Genomic DNA, 14,340 nt, shown 5'->3' with positions numbered 1-14,340 from the left:
CTGCACCAATTAAGCAATTAATTGAAGAAATATCTTGGAGCTAAGGGATTATAAATCAGTTTTATGTCCTGGTCAGACAGTGTCATTTTCATAATTGTAAAGGAGAGCAGTAAATGCTGAACTGTTAAAATTGCATAACAGTAGTAATTAGGTTAATATCTATGACTGGTTATTAACATCTGTTTTAAATGGATTTCATGGAATTTCTTCCACCAGATACATGTAAAAGAAAACTTGTGAATTCATATGTACTATGCCAATTATAAGTAATATAATATGTGAGGAAAATTGTAATCTGTTAATTAGCAGAGTACAATTTTCTTATTCTTCTTTTGTCTATGTTTATTTTCAGAGTTAGGATGTCCTGCACCTTGTGAAAACGGTGTCTGCTTGGAAGGAGAGTGCGTGTGCAGAGAACCATTCTCAGGAGAAAGTTGTGATGAAATAAGTAAGTACCACCTCACTTAAAACTCATTTGATTTTTTATTTTCTGAATTTAGTCCATGACTCTCTTCATCGTAATTACAATTCACAGTCCCTAAGTTCCCTCTTCTGTCATTGTGATAATTCTATTTTGGTAAATGTTACAGGAACTGACATTTCAATTAGTTTCAAATTACTTTTGATATGTTATACTTGGTATCCTTTCTCCATTATTTTCTATTTCTTTATCTCTCAGAACCAGGATGCAATGCTCTCTTCCAATGTCTGAACGGAGGAGCCTGTGTCGACAATTTCTGCTACTGCCCTAAAAATTATACCGGGGAATTCTGTCAACAAGAGAGTAAGTTAATCTTATTTATATGAGAGGTTTGTTTTTTACCCAAGTGGAAATTTGTGTCCTTTTTACGCAATGGTAGTCAACAAAGTGAGGGCAATCCAAAGTGCAAAACTTCAAATCTAAGACAAGACAAAAAAATTAGAGAAAAGTAGATTTTTAGGACACTCTTGAAATGATAGATTATACTGTATGTCAACTAAATTTTACTTGGCTACATGTTTTGGCTACAATGGGATCAAATTTTTGGCTTCCAGGTTTAAATCCCCATTCTCTATCAACTGGACTATCCATCCCTTAGTTGTTGGCATTCCCTAAATATCCATTTCTTTACTGAGGTCAGAGGTCACATAGTACCTTCCATACATTGAACTAGTGATCACTTCCTAATAACACCAATAGAAAGCAGTACGAAGGAGGAATTGAATTTCCAAGAGAAATTCTGCCTTTTGTATAGGCTGTCAAAGAACAAAGAAACATTTTGGTAGAACAGAAACTTGATTAAAATTAAATTTAAATTTACATTTTGGGTCATTATAGAAATTGAGCTGATTTTATCATATGAATTCTTTTCACAATGTTCCTTTTATCATTTCTTTACCAGAACCAAAAGATGCTTTCATTAGAGTGGAGATACATCCTGATAATGAGTACCGGGTGGGAGGTCAGGTCCGAGCTACCTGTGTCACCAGTGGCGACAAGGCCCCACTCTTTCCTGTTTGGTCTGCTGCCGGTAACGGTGGACTCATACTACCGTACGGGATCGGTGAGTCAGTGTTCCCTAATGTGTACCAATCTTACAAATAATAATATATACCGGGTGGGAAGTCAGGTCTGAGCTACCTGTGTCACCAGTGGTGACAAGGCCCCACTCTTTCCTGTTTGGTCTACTGCCGGTAACGGTGGACTCATACTCCTGTACGGGCTCAGTGAGTCAGTGTGTGCTACCAATCTTATGAAGAATTGAACAAACAAACAAAAAAGACGAGGAGATTTTTAAACAGATCTGAAAGAGCAAAGCATTGTTTGGCAATAACAGGACTCAAACCAGTGGCATCAGGATTACAAGTCCTGCATTCTACCAGTTGAACTATCCAGATCCTATCACTAATATAATTTTTACAATTTTATTAGTAAGAAAACCTAATGTTTCCATCATTATACATGTTCATTGTTTACATTTAAACTTTGCAAAAAGATACAACAGAGATGTTTTCCCATAGATAGTAGTGAAACTTAATAATCACTGGTTCATTCTGCTTGTAATTGTTACAGGGATGCTTTCAAAGATAGATAACACAAGGATATGCCTACTACAGATGCATTAATCTTTTTTTCCTGAAGTGTAATATGTAGAGGAATTTTATTGGAAAGTTTGACTTGCTATAAAAGCATTTCCTTTTTGCACTGTAGTACAGCTTACCCAACAATGAAAACAAGTTATTACCCTGTTGGAGCCTGTACACCTTGCCATGTACAGAATTCCTTCTAAATATTTTTTTTGTAATTATATACTCTGGATATCTCAATAATCTGTGTTCCAACACATTCTTAATACCTCCATTACTTTCTACATAGGTTCTGAGGGTGATCCTTACAGCAAACGAACCACCAGATATTCAACTGAACTAGTCATACCTCTGGTTGAAGATAAGAATGTTGTATCATTTGTCTGCACGGCTGGTCCACTGTATGAAACAGTTACCTTCAACATATCTGTAGATGGTGAGTACAGAGACAAGGTTTGCGGTCGTACTTTCCATGTATCAATGATTTACAGTTATACCAGTGGGCTGAGCCTCTTTTCAAAATGAAATGAAAAAAATGTAATTATTCAAAATAAATGTTAATTATGGCGCCATTGTGGTTCTACCAACCAAACACCTTGGTCATCCATAGTCGCACATAGAAGAATGAGATTTTTCGGTCATGTTAGCAAGACTCCAGGAGGAGGCTCCAGCAAAGGCTGCTTTAAGAGAAGCATTGAGACATACTGCTAAACCAGTAGGAAGGCCCGTGACTACCTTGCTTGGAAAAATAAAGTCGCAATTTAAGGACATTAACATTAACAATTTCGAGGAAGCAATAAACCTTGCGCAAGATCGGGATATGTGGCGGAGGTTAATCACTGAGCATGTCCCATAGATGAGACTCAACTTACTACTACTTCTATTGTGGTTTTAGCTTGTGAATCCCTATGCAGGAGCAAGCTACGTTGCAGAGATTCCTAGTACATATTACACAGCTGTGCTATGCTACAAAATATATGTTTCTTTGTCATATGTAAATAAACCTATGAGATTTTAGTTTGTTTGAAATTAGTTGTGCCAAAATAGAAAGAAAATAACAGAACAAAGGAACAAATTAAACAGCTTTCTGAAGGGAGAACACAAGAAATTATCAAGATTTTTTATTCTTTTATTTTTGAGGTTTTGGAGAGAGATGGCAACCATCCATTACTGTCAATGTTATTTTTATGTAACTTTCTATAAGGGAAGCCTCGCAAATCTAACCGCCGGTTCCGGGCCGGCGGAAATCTCGCACCCCTTGCTCATTATGCATGTGCATATTGGTCCCATGGTTGAATGCACACAAGCTGGTTGCCAATAGAGCGGTAGTTTATGTTGCAAAGTGACTTATACACTAAAATCCGCCACTACCAAATGTCCGAGATTCAGTACTTTATATAATTCTTGCAAATCTTCCACGTTATCAAACCTCACAAATAAAATTTCGTGGTTCTCTTATGAACAATTGTGAAACTCCGCTGCTCGAAAGTTCGATAAAAGCAGCCTTTACCTGGGCCTATACATTATGAGCCTTGTTCAACGAGTGGTACGTAACTATGAATTAAAACTGAATCAGCCATTGCATTAAATATATGCCCCCAAGAACTTCAGAAAACCCATATTGACACACCAGAATTTAATCAAAACAATAGTTAAGCTATGCCACATATGTATGTTAAAGAGAGAACATCGACCGTAACGTTGATTTCTGAAGCTAACTGCGACACAAATTCAACGAATAAACAGATGGTTTAGGCTTGATTTTTCCCATTGACTTAGTGTGTTAGGCTGCCATGTGGTTAGAGATATAAGTAACTATTCGGTGAAAATTTTAATGCAAGCTAATTTGCGATACAGTTTCAGTTTATTTCTCCACATTGTATTGCATTGTTGCAAGCAGAGAACCTTCAAGCTGTTGTATAGCTCAACCCCGGTATGATAATGACATGTGTAGGCTACTCGACAAAATTTTCCAGAAACATAATGGTAATACACCCACCCCACTGGGGTTGGGCGATAATTGCTTTTTAACGTCACGATAAATAGTTCAAAGATTATCGTGATATTTTGATAATTATACGATAATTTTCCTTGTTGTCAACTGCCGAATTCCCACCAACCCCTGTTGCGTGCGAGCATAATGGCGTGGGGTCCAGGAGCCCGCCTTAGGGCATCGGTGGGGTCAAGGGGTGGAACCCCCTTGTGTGGGGTCCAGGGGCAAAGGCCCCGGAAAATTTTTAGTATTTTTGCGTGTCTGGCGAAAAAAAATTCGCAGTAGAAGATTCAAAATACTGACAACTTTTTGAATTTAAATTGTCACGAAACTGATGAAAATTTGAAAATGACAAGTGAGAGTTGCTATATTATGTGATAAAATGAAAAGAGATTTAATCTGTCTTACAATCTTTAAAAAGTTTAACTAACAAAACTGTCAATATTATGAAACAAACTACGTTCGGTAAAGCCCCGTTTCGAGACTGCCTAACAATGAACAGCGTGTATTATACGTACATCAGTTTACAACTGCAGTGTTTACCCCTACTTAAATATCATGGTAGGCATACTGTACATGGGCTGCGATTTTTCCCAACAACCCCCCTGTCTAACACCTGTTTGTTAACATTTTTGGCACGTTTCCAAAAAACTTTTCATGGAGTAAACTATTTTGGCTCCACTCTAGAATTAATTAGGTAAGTCAGTAAAGGATCGGTAAAGTTATGCGAAATATTATCTTAGACGTTCAAGAAAAGTATATATCCCCGTAACATTAAGGTAAGTAAAACACACCTCAAGCCAACCGACTCCTCCGCATGAACAAAACAATCTTTTCCCCATGGTACACTCGAGGCACAGTCTATACCATACAGACATAGCACGATATCAAGGCCCCAATAGCTACAGTATGGCTATCTTTATGAAAGTAAACCTTTTAATCCCATGTTTTAGGCCACTTGGCATGATTAACTGAATGCTAAATATTGTTTCCATGTCCTTGTAGAAAACGTCAACTTCGCAAAATACAATTAGTTGTGTTTTTGTTGTTACGTGAGATCCAACTTACTGTTCGTACACAATTGCTAATTTCTCTACTGATTTTCAGAGTTGTAAAGGACGTTTTTTTTTACGAAGTTCAAAAGTCAGTAAATGAAGTTTATAAACTTTATTTCTTTCAACTTTCTTAACCATGGAATGCTAGAATAACATTTACACTTAAAACGGAGAAAGGATAATCGCATTTTTTCCACATTTATTTCAAATTTCTTTCACAAGAAATTATCGTCATTTGTTCAATCCTCATGATGTCTACGATCTAGCTGGCTAAAAAAAAGTACAGCTTCGCTGGAGTGCGAAAACTTCCCTACAGTCAACCGATTTTTGTTCACCTAGCTAGGTAGTTTAGGTCCTGTTCTGTACAACTTAGTATGATTATTCTAAAGTCTTCCCGTATGTTAGGCTCTGGTTCAGGCTTACGGCACGTGTACAAGAAGTAAGATTGTGATTTCAGTTTTTTAGATTTTTAAATCTTAAAAATTCAGGAAACCTGTCCTTGCAAAAAGGCCACGAAAGTTTTTTTTCCTACTTGGCCGACTGGGAAAATAAGAAAGATAGCATTTTAGATTCCTGCAGTGTAAATTCACATTTCCTTACTTATTTTTCACAGAAGTTTTGCTTCCGAGTAGGATAAAATACGGCGTATTAACACACTATCTTTTTGAAACGTTTCAATACCGTGAGACTTAGCTATGATGTTTTGTTCAACTCACTATTGTGTTCAAATCGGCTTAGTAAAAACTTGACCGCGGCTGTGAATGTAACTGTATAGCAAGGAGGGTGGTTTGGAGAGAGTGTGCACTCAAGTGTGACTCATTATCTGCTTGTGGCTGTGCTCATTATAGCCGCGGAAAAATCCACCGGCCCGGACATGGAGGTTAGATTTGCGAGGCTTCCCTAATATTGCAGTGAATTTAAACTAATCTGTTTGATCATGATATATCATGATATGCTTTAACTTTATACCTCTTGTTGTGTATTCCTTTCTCAATTTTTTTTTTTTTTTTTTTTCAACTTATATATATATTTCTTTACAGATTCTGACTGCCAACCTCCATGTGAAAATGGCGGTGTATGTGAGAACTTTGAGTGTGTTTGTCCAGTTGGCTTCTCTGGTCCTGTGTGTGACATATCTGGTATGTGATATCCATCAATGACCATTGAAAATATTATAAAACTGTGCTCAAACAGTGTTACAAAGATATTTGAGCTTTCTGTAAAGTGGTTACAATTTAACACACTCTTTTCTTAATCAGGTGTATAAAGGGACATAGTTGTCAGTGTCATTTTAAAGCCTTTTCTTGTAAAATGTTCACAACTTTTCACAAAGAAGTTGTGTTAGTGGGACCAAGGTAACATCTTAAGCATACTGTAGTGCAGGGGATAAATATTAGTGTTCACATTTCTTATAGCAATTTGGAAGTTTCTGAGTTTCGATTCATCTAATATTTTTTCAGAATATTATTGTCTATGTTTATAAACCTGCTAGACATCTTTGCATTTGTGTATCAGTTTTGCACACTTTGTGTAGTAGCATATTACTATGTTATAGCAGTTCCCTTTAACGAGAAGGACCGTCACATTGCGAATTGTAAGAGAAGTAGCTTTGACATACTCCAAACATCGTGATCAGGATTAACCATGGGATGAGATTAAAGGGACCCATTACTGTTAAGACCAGGTTGACAGATTACACACCTACATAGGAATGCATATTTAAATGTGGAAAACTCATAATATCTGAATATTCATTTTAAGTAAATGTGCAAACCATAAATCACCATAAATCTTTTGCAACACCTCTTATAATTTGTTTTTATTGAATATTCAAATATCCAAATTGTTGTAAGACTTGCCCCTCGATCATGTTCTTTAATAGGTTTAGTATTTTGTTTTATCTTTAGTGATTCCCTGTGACCCAGATTGTCTGAATAATGGAACATGTCTCCAAGGTTACTGTATCTGTGGGGAAGGATTCACTGGAGCTCAGTGTGAAACTATTTGTAAGTATTTTCAGTTCTTCGCAACAGTTTGTCGAAGGCATTCATTGTCTCTCTACTTTAAAGGCCTGCCACTTGAGACATTTCTTAGACAATTGTTTTAAAGGTAATACATTTATAAAGTTTGTTCAGTTTAAAGTCATGAAGACATCCTGCAGTGATCTGTCAATCCTGTAGAAGAACCTCTCTCAACTTGAGGTATGTGAGCTCCTGAGGGGTTTGCAAGATTGGGGTAGAGGGGGGGGGGCGGTGAGGACAAAGTGGTCTTTAGAGGACCAACTCAAAGTTGGGGCTTCCAAAACCGAATGTGTTCGTCAACAGCTTACTATATGCTCTCAGGAGAGTCTGAACAAGTTTGAGAGTGTCCATCTCAGACAAAGAAATTTAACTTCCCTGATCTCAGTCCCTACTATGGTTGGTGTTGCTCTCTGTGTCTGGTGGCCCATGAACAATCCTCCATTGTCCCTAGGGGTCCAGGGGATGAATATGTTGATAAGAACCTAACCTATTAGAAGAACAAGCTAGCTCATTTCACAGGTAGCCACTTTATTATTTCTGTTCTCACCAGTTCATTATCCCACTCCATATCAAAAGCTGTGAGTCTGTCAATCCTGTTTAATTTCAGATTTTGAACCAGTGTCGATCCGTATCACCCCAGAGCAAGAAGAGATCACTTATATGGGTGATGATGTGTCCTTCATCTGTAGAACCAGGGGATTTAACGCCCCTGAAGACCCCATATGGATGAACCCTGAAGGGGGCTTTGTACCAGACACGACTCTCAGAGATGGTAAAATGTTCACCTGTGTCACACAGTTCATTTCCAAAAAAGAATTTCACAATACGTTTTTATTTTAAGTGTATTTGAAAATAATTGCAACAAATATTTCCAAACAAAACTTAGCATGTCATAGAATAAAAGATTGATTTTTACTTGAGGAATATTGAAAAAGCCAAACATTATGTTATGTAAAAGGGTTGAAATACATAAAGAATGAAAATTATCCTGACCGAATGTAATTACAAATAAATAGATTCATTGTTTTCATCATGCTGTTAAGTTGTCTAATCAAACTGTTTTCAAGTTGGTAACCAGGTGATACCATTTCACATCTAAACCATATGATCATCTCTCTGTTTCAGTCTCAATCTCGGCCGGTTGTAAGTCCAGCTAGGGACACAAATGTTATATTTTTATTTCTTCTTTTTCATGTATGAACATAAAATAGATGAATGAAATAATAACAACTATGCAATTGATCTAATTAAATTTAGTATGTACTGTCTTTGAAATAAAATGAGAATAGTAACTATAGGTTGGAAATGAGTGAATCCCAAGTACTTCTTGTACAACACTTCTTGTCTGATGGACAATTTGCTTTTTATACTTTGTCACATTTTAGGTGAAGATATCTATTACGAAAGGATCAACTCCACAGCGAGCCGACTAATAATTATTGGACTTTCAGAAGAGGAAGTTGGAATGTATAAATGTGTTGCGAACAAATTCAACAGCAGCGTTGTCATAACAACTTATGGTAAGTATACCATGGTTATGCTTTTTTCATTATTTATAGTCAGGTCTGTATCATACATTCCAAAGTAAGCAATCCATAGATGCAGGTCTCTACTTTCTATGATTGTTTCAGGAAACTAAAAATAAAGACATCTAATTCAGTATTTAGAGAAATATAAAAATGTGATTTTCCATTGAGAAAACTAAAAACTTAATAAAATAAAACAGAAGTGACAAGAAATAAATGACATTCAATCATAGGATCGTTGATGTATTGTTGAATATTTTGTAATCATCGTAATCACGATCTGTAAGAATTGTAATATGATCCCTTTAATCATTATTAAAATACCAACGTAATAACAATGTGTATGAATTGTAATCTGATCCCTGTAATCATTAAATAATCATGGCAGTCACGATCTGTAAGCATTATAATCTGATCACCAATAATTTAGTAACCATCGTAATCACGAAATGTATGTATTTTAATCTGATCCCTGTAATCATTAATAATAATCGTATTCACCATCTGTAAGCATTGTAATCTGATCCCTGTAATCATTTAGTAACTATCGTAATTACGATCTGTAAGCATCGTAATCTGATCTTGTTCATATAGTAATCTTGAAATGAAATATCAACAAAGCTTAAATATACATCAAGATGTTCATGTGATTCCTGTCAATTAGAGCAGAGTGCCTTGCCTGCTTTTCTGGCAGAATTGAGGGGGGGGGAGGGAGGAGGGAGAGAGGGGGGTTGGGAGTTGGTGGGGTTGAGGTCCTTTAATACTGATTGTCCACACTCCTGTTTATGTTGAATATTTTCACAGTTAAGTGAGCAGGAAAGGTGTGTAATTATTGCATTTTGCAGTAGAGTTGATGTAAATTGACAGCATCACAGCTCACAGCTCACAGTAAGAATTTAATGTTTAATGTCATTTTTCATTTTCATTCCTACAGAGAAACCCTGCGTTCTTCCCTGTGCTAATGGCATCTGTGTAAATGGAAAATGTATCTGTCTAGCAGACTATGAAGGGGATCTTTGTGAGATCAGAAGTAAGCTGTCAACCTTTAAGCTATCACATTTCTGTTTTTTATTTTACTTCAAAGGTTGCATTATCTCAATCGCCCCAAGGTCTTGATGGGGACCTGCTTTTAGTAAAAATTCAACTGAAGAAAGTATCACTTTATTGATGGAGTCATACTTCACCCTCTGGCATCTAAATGTCTAATGAATTTAAATAATTCAAAGAAGAATGAGTAATAAACTTTAAGAGGGATTTCTTTTTTTACTTCATTTCTTCTTTCACGGTTGTAGCGATATCAAGTAGATGAGGAGTTGTCATCTCTTCTCCTGGTTTAAAGAATTTTTCTTTGAGATGCAAATCTAGGTCGATAAATATGATGAAAATTTACTTTTGGTTGTGATTTCAAGATCATATCCAAGACAAGACTTTATAATGAATCTTGTCATTTTGAAATAAAGGAAATTTGTGTAAATTCTTCTAAAAAAAGACCAAAGCAATGTTTCTCTCTCTGAGATAAAATTTAGATGGTGTGCTGAAAAATGTTAACATGGAAATGTTGCAAATGAATTTCCAATTGATGTCTGCTGCCACATATGTCGAATGAACATTTTTTGAAATATTGTCAACATAGTAATTATGCTGTTTAACAATACATGTTCATTTGGTATAGATAAACAGAGCTTTATTACTCTACCCTAAATAAGACCTTTTATTGTAACCATTTCCATAGTTGGCAGACTATCCAGAATCTCCATAATCCACAACATTACCAGAAACCCAGAACTTGGCGATACCATCATACTACTCTGTAGGACCTCTGGACAGAATGCCCCACGATTCCCCTACTGGAGGACGGCAGACCACGTTCTTATACCCCAAGATGAAATGTCTGGTAAATATCATGTTATAGCATTATTATAGTTTAATAATCAGTATGTGTGAAGCCTCCAAAATTATATAAAATTTTTTAATGTTGCCACTGTACATGTTTTATAGTTGCGTAGGTTTACTCTTGTAAGCATTAAAACATGTTTTCTTTTTAGCTTATTGGCACAGATTTAAATGTCATCTATATGCATAACTATGGTTTAATAACTTTAATTGCCTAGTTTTGTTGTTAGATTTGGTTTTGGACGTTAAGTAAGTTACATCCTTCTCATTGCCATTCCACGTTCAGAACCCATCGTATCTCTCTTGTCATTACAAGGAATTTGTTTCTGTTTTTTTTTGTTTCTTGGCAGCTCTAGTTTGTCAGATTATTGTGAGCTGGTCGGTAGACTTAATATTACATTTTACTATGTACTCCTTTGCTGCCTGTTTACTATGTTTTTTCTTGTTTTTTTGTTTGTAGGCCCCAACAATAATCTGAAGACTGAGGAGGTGTCTCATTTTGAGACGAGGCTGACCATTTATAATTTTACAGATGAAGACGTTGGATCTTACACATGCACTGGAGGCCCTCTCACTACCTCATTCACCATAGTGCTAGCAAGTGAGTGGAAAATACAATAACAAAAATAATCTAAAGAACAGAAAAATTTCCTGTTTATGCCCACCACGTTCACTTAGGGCCCGCTGCAAATACTCATTTGTGCCTAATTCTATCCATATATTTAATTCACAAGTGAGAAAATAAGTTTCTTAATTGTAGGACTTGCTGTATATTTGTTGTGTTACTGTATGTGTATCGCAGTCTATTACGGAATTCCTTACCAAGTACTCAGTATAAGTATCAATATTGATACTTATACTATTGCTTTATTACTGTTTACGACCTGTGTAAGCCAAATATCCGATTGTGGACAATAAATTCAATTCAATTATTTTCATTAGTTTTAGTGGTATTACATGTGTGATACTGGGAATTAGAGGGGTACAGCTCTTAGGGGAAACTATCTAATGTGTGATAATAACTGGAACCTGGCATATAACTTTGAGTCAGTGCATAACAGGTGCCACAGTGAGGGACCTGTTGACATTCAGACATATATGTGACTTTAATGTTATCATATGAGTGTTTAATAAAAGTTCACAGTATAGATTCAATGTCGTAAGATGTAATATTTATTACACCATTGGGGTCATACACTCAGTTCACAGATATAATGGAGTACTGAATGTCCCAACCCAAATTAAAATATAAAAGTGATGATAATATATGGACAACAGAGAAACACTTAACTAGATCAGAAATAAATCACATCATATAGAACAATGGTGCTTGCACTCTTTAAAAGTTTTATTACAGCAGTGACAGTGAATTGAGCAAAGGATTATAATCCATGTCATCTGATGCATTCAGAATCTAGCAGAAGGGTTCCTTTATTTTGATTTCCGTTACAGCGTTACTCTGTAACCCTGACTGCGTCAATGGAGGAATATGTGATGAAGGCATCTGTGTCTGTTTGCCTGGATTTACCGGTGCTTTCTGTGAATTTGAAGGTATGATAATCACCAATCCTTCATGCTACACATTTTACTTCCTGCTAAAGATTGTAAGTTTTGGCATATTCAAGTTTATAGCATTTTACATAATAATTGCTAATATTTTCCATACCATATCTGTCTTCCTTAATGTTGTGCATCTTGAAACCATTAAATAGCCAAGGGAAATTTTCATATAATTATATTTTTGACCACAAATGACAAAATTGGTCTTTCTTCCATACGTATTTATTGTCCCTAAATAAAAGTAATATGTATATATGTAATGAAAGTAATGCCTAAATATGTAGCCAGCTGGATGTTGTGGAAAAATACATCAAATTACTTAGCACATTATAAATCCATCTTCACCACCTCCTACTTTACAACCACATCCACATCTAGTCAACATATTGACTATGCTTCTATTCTCCAGCCCTCTCTGCCCCCTCTAACTTACTGTCCAACTGCCGTAGGTACCATCTGGCAACTAAGATACCAAGCATATGGCTTCACGAGCACCCTATTCCCCTCATCACCCTCATTTAGTACCCTACTACCAACCTCCCTCCCCCCACTGATGATCCCCTACCATATTCCAGTCTTTACGTTTAGACCCCTCAGCACATAATCCTTACTTCTAATCTCCAGGACCCCCTCCCACCACAGCAACCCATCTTTCAATAGGTGTAATCAGGAAACAAGATTCCAAGCTTATGTTTACCTGTACCCTCACTAACATCCCAATAGCCCCACCGATATTCTGATTCCTCTAATTGCAACTATTCAATGATGGAGATCACCTGGTCAAGGTTTTACATCATTTACCTCTTCTACACCATCTCCCCACCCCCCCTCCCCTCTAGGTTGTGATCCCGACTGCGGTGAGAGAGGCGTCTGCATCGATGGTACATGTTACTGCCATCCAGGTTTCTATGGCAAAGCTTGCCAGCATCAAACTCCGGTTGTCATTTCCATCATGCCACTGTCGACCGATCCTCCCGTCATCGGGAGGAATGTTTCGTACATGTGTACCATCAATGACACTAGCCTGGCAGACTCACCTACGTGGTTAGCCCCGGACGGACAAGAAATTCTCACTAGCTTCAGCGATGACAGATTCAGAACGGAAGTTATAAACTCACAGACGACAGTACTCCACATTTACAAGCTACAGGGAGAGGACAGCGGTGAATATATCTGCCTGGCAGATCCTCTTCAGGGAAGTGTCTTTATGACAGTCGATGGTAAGTTAACTTTATGAAATAACAGATCAAAGAGATCAGTCAAAGAATCAGAGATAAGATTTAAACATTCGGTGTTTATATTTCATATATTTTGTTAACTTTTTTATTCATAATTCCATAAATACTAAACTCCTATCAATTGCAAAGAAGTCTGTTTAGGTCACTGATATGTCAATTTATTTTGGAAGAGTTATGACTGTTCGCAATCCCCCCTTGAACACACCCCTGTTGATGTGTGAAGAAACCCCCCCCCGCCCACCCCCCTCCACTCTACCAGAACACTTGTCTGATTGTTTAAGCATTCACATGTGAACACAGGTAATTTACTTCCATTTAAACTAATTAACCTCACATCTTTTTCTACAGCTGATGAATGCTCGCAGCCTTGTTTGAATGGCGGTGTCTGCAGGCGTGGCCGTTGTGTCTGTCCTCCTGGATTCGGTGGTGTGGCATGCCAGCCCATAGGTCAGTTTCAGTTTTAATTCTATACAGTTTTCCCATTATATGTAGCAGTTGTGCAAACTGTTTGATAGCCGTTTTGTCAGAAAAGGACAGAAATTAAAATGGAGCCTACAAGTGAGATGTTATGGACTCCTCCAGGCCAAGGTGAATTGAGCATGGCAAAGATATGCTCACATTATAATAGCACACTGTTGAGACATCTTATCACCTGATACCAAAACAGTACCAGGTGTAGTACAACCTGGAAACATTTCCTGGATAAATTATTGATGGTTCATGAGAAGACAATAAGATGAGATAAGTATAACAGAGCGTGATCTCGTCGTGCTATGTGATCGTCTGTGTAGGGAGAGGCTAATAAAACCATAACCAATGTACACAATTGTCTGAGTCAATTATCCTCAAATTCTTGCTCTTTTGCATAGGAAATTTAGATATGATGAATCATGTTGTTCCAGTATCTGATAAGTACTTCATAGTTTCATCTTCATAACCATTACATGAACATTATCATCGGGCAACATGAACATTATGATGTCATCA

The 14,340-nt window shown here is 36.8% G+C and overlaps 1 protein-coding gene across 9 annotated transcripts in view; it reads left to right on the top strand.

The window, feature by feature from the left end:
• LOC139977877 (uncharacterized) overlaps window positions 1-14,340 on the top strand; it is a 221,559-nt gene that overhangs the window by 175,909 nt on the left and 31,310 nt on the right. For all 9 annotated transcript variants that reach the window (XM_071987580.1, XM_071987579.1, XM_071987576.1 and 6 more), the window contains 14 exons: window positions 353-448; window positions 680-784; window positions 1,383-1,544; window positions 2,357-2,503; window positions 6,156-6,254; window positions 7,023-7,121; window positions 7,744-7,908; window positions 8,522-8,656; window positions 9,597-9,692; window positions 10,395-10,556; window positions 11,016-11,156; window positions 12,008-12,106; window positions 12,955-13,335; window positions 13,702-13,800. In XM_071987580.1, the coding sequence (XP_071843681.1) occupies window positions 353-448; window positions 680-784; window positions 1,383-1,544; window positions 2,357-2,503; window positions 6,156-6,254; window positions 7,023-7,121; window positions 7,744-7,908; window positions 8,522-8,656; window positions 9,597-9,692; window positions 10,395-10,556; window positions 11,016-11,156; window positions 12,008-12,106; window positions 12,955-13,335; window positions 13,702-13,800 (1,986 nt within the window). The remainder of the gene's footprint in view (window positions 1-352; window positions 449-679; window positions 785-1,382; window positions 1,545-2,356; window positions 2,504-6,155; window positions 6,255-7,022; window positions 7,122-7,743; window positions 7,909-8,521; window positions 8,657-9,596; window positions 9,693-10,394; window positions 10,557-11,015; window positions 11,157-12,007; window positions 12,107-12,954; window positions 13,336-13,701; window positions 13,801-14,340) is intronic.

This window comes from Apostichopus japonicus, chromosome 12, assembly GCF_037975245.1.
Source record: "Apostichopus japonicus isolate 1M-3 chromosome 12, ASM3797524v1, whole genome shotgun sequence".
Classification (NCBI taxonomy): domain Eukaryota; kingdom Metazoa; phylum Echinodermata; class Holothuroidea; order Aspidochirotida; family Stichopodidae; genus Apostichopus; species Apostichopus japonicus.
The sequence above is the reverse complement of the archived record's forward strand: the minus strand, read 5'-3'. Positions and strand labels throughout refer to the sequence as shown.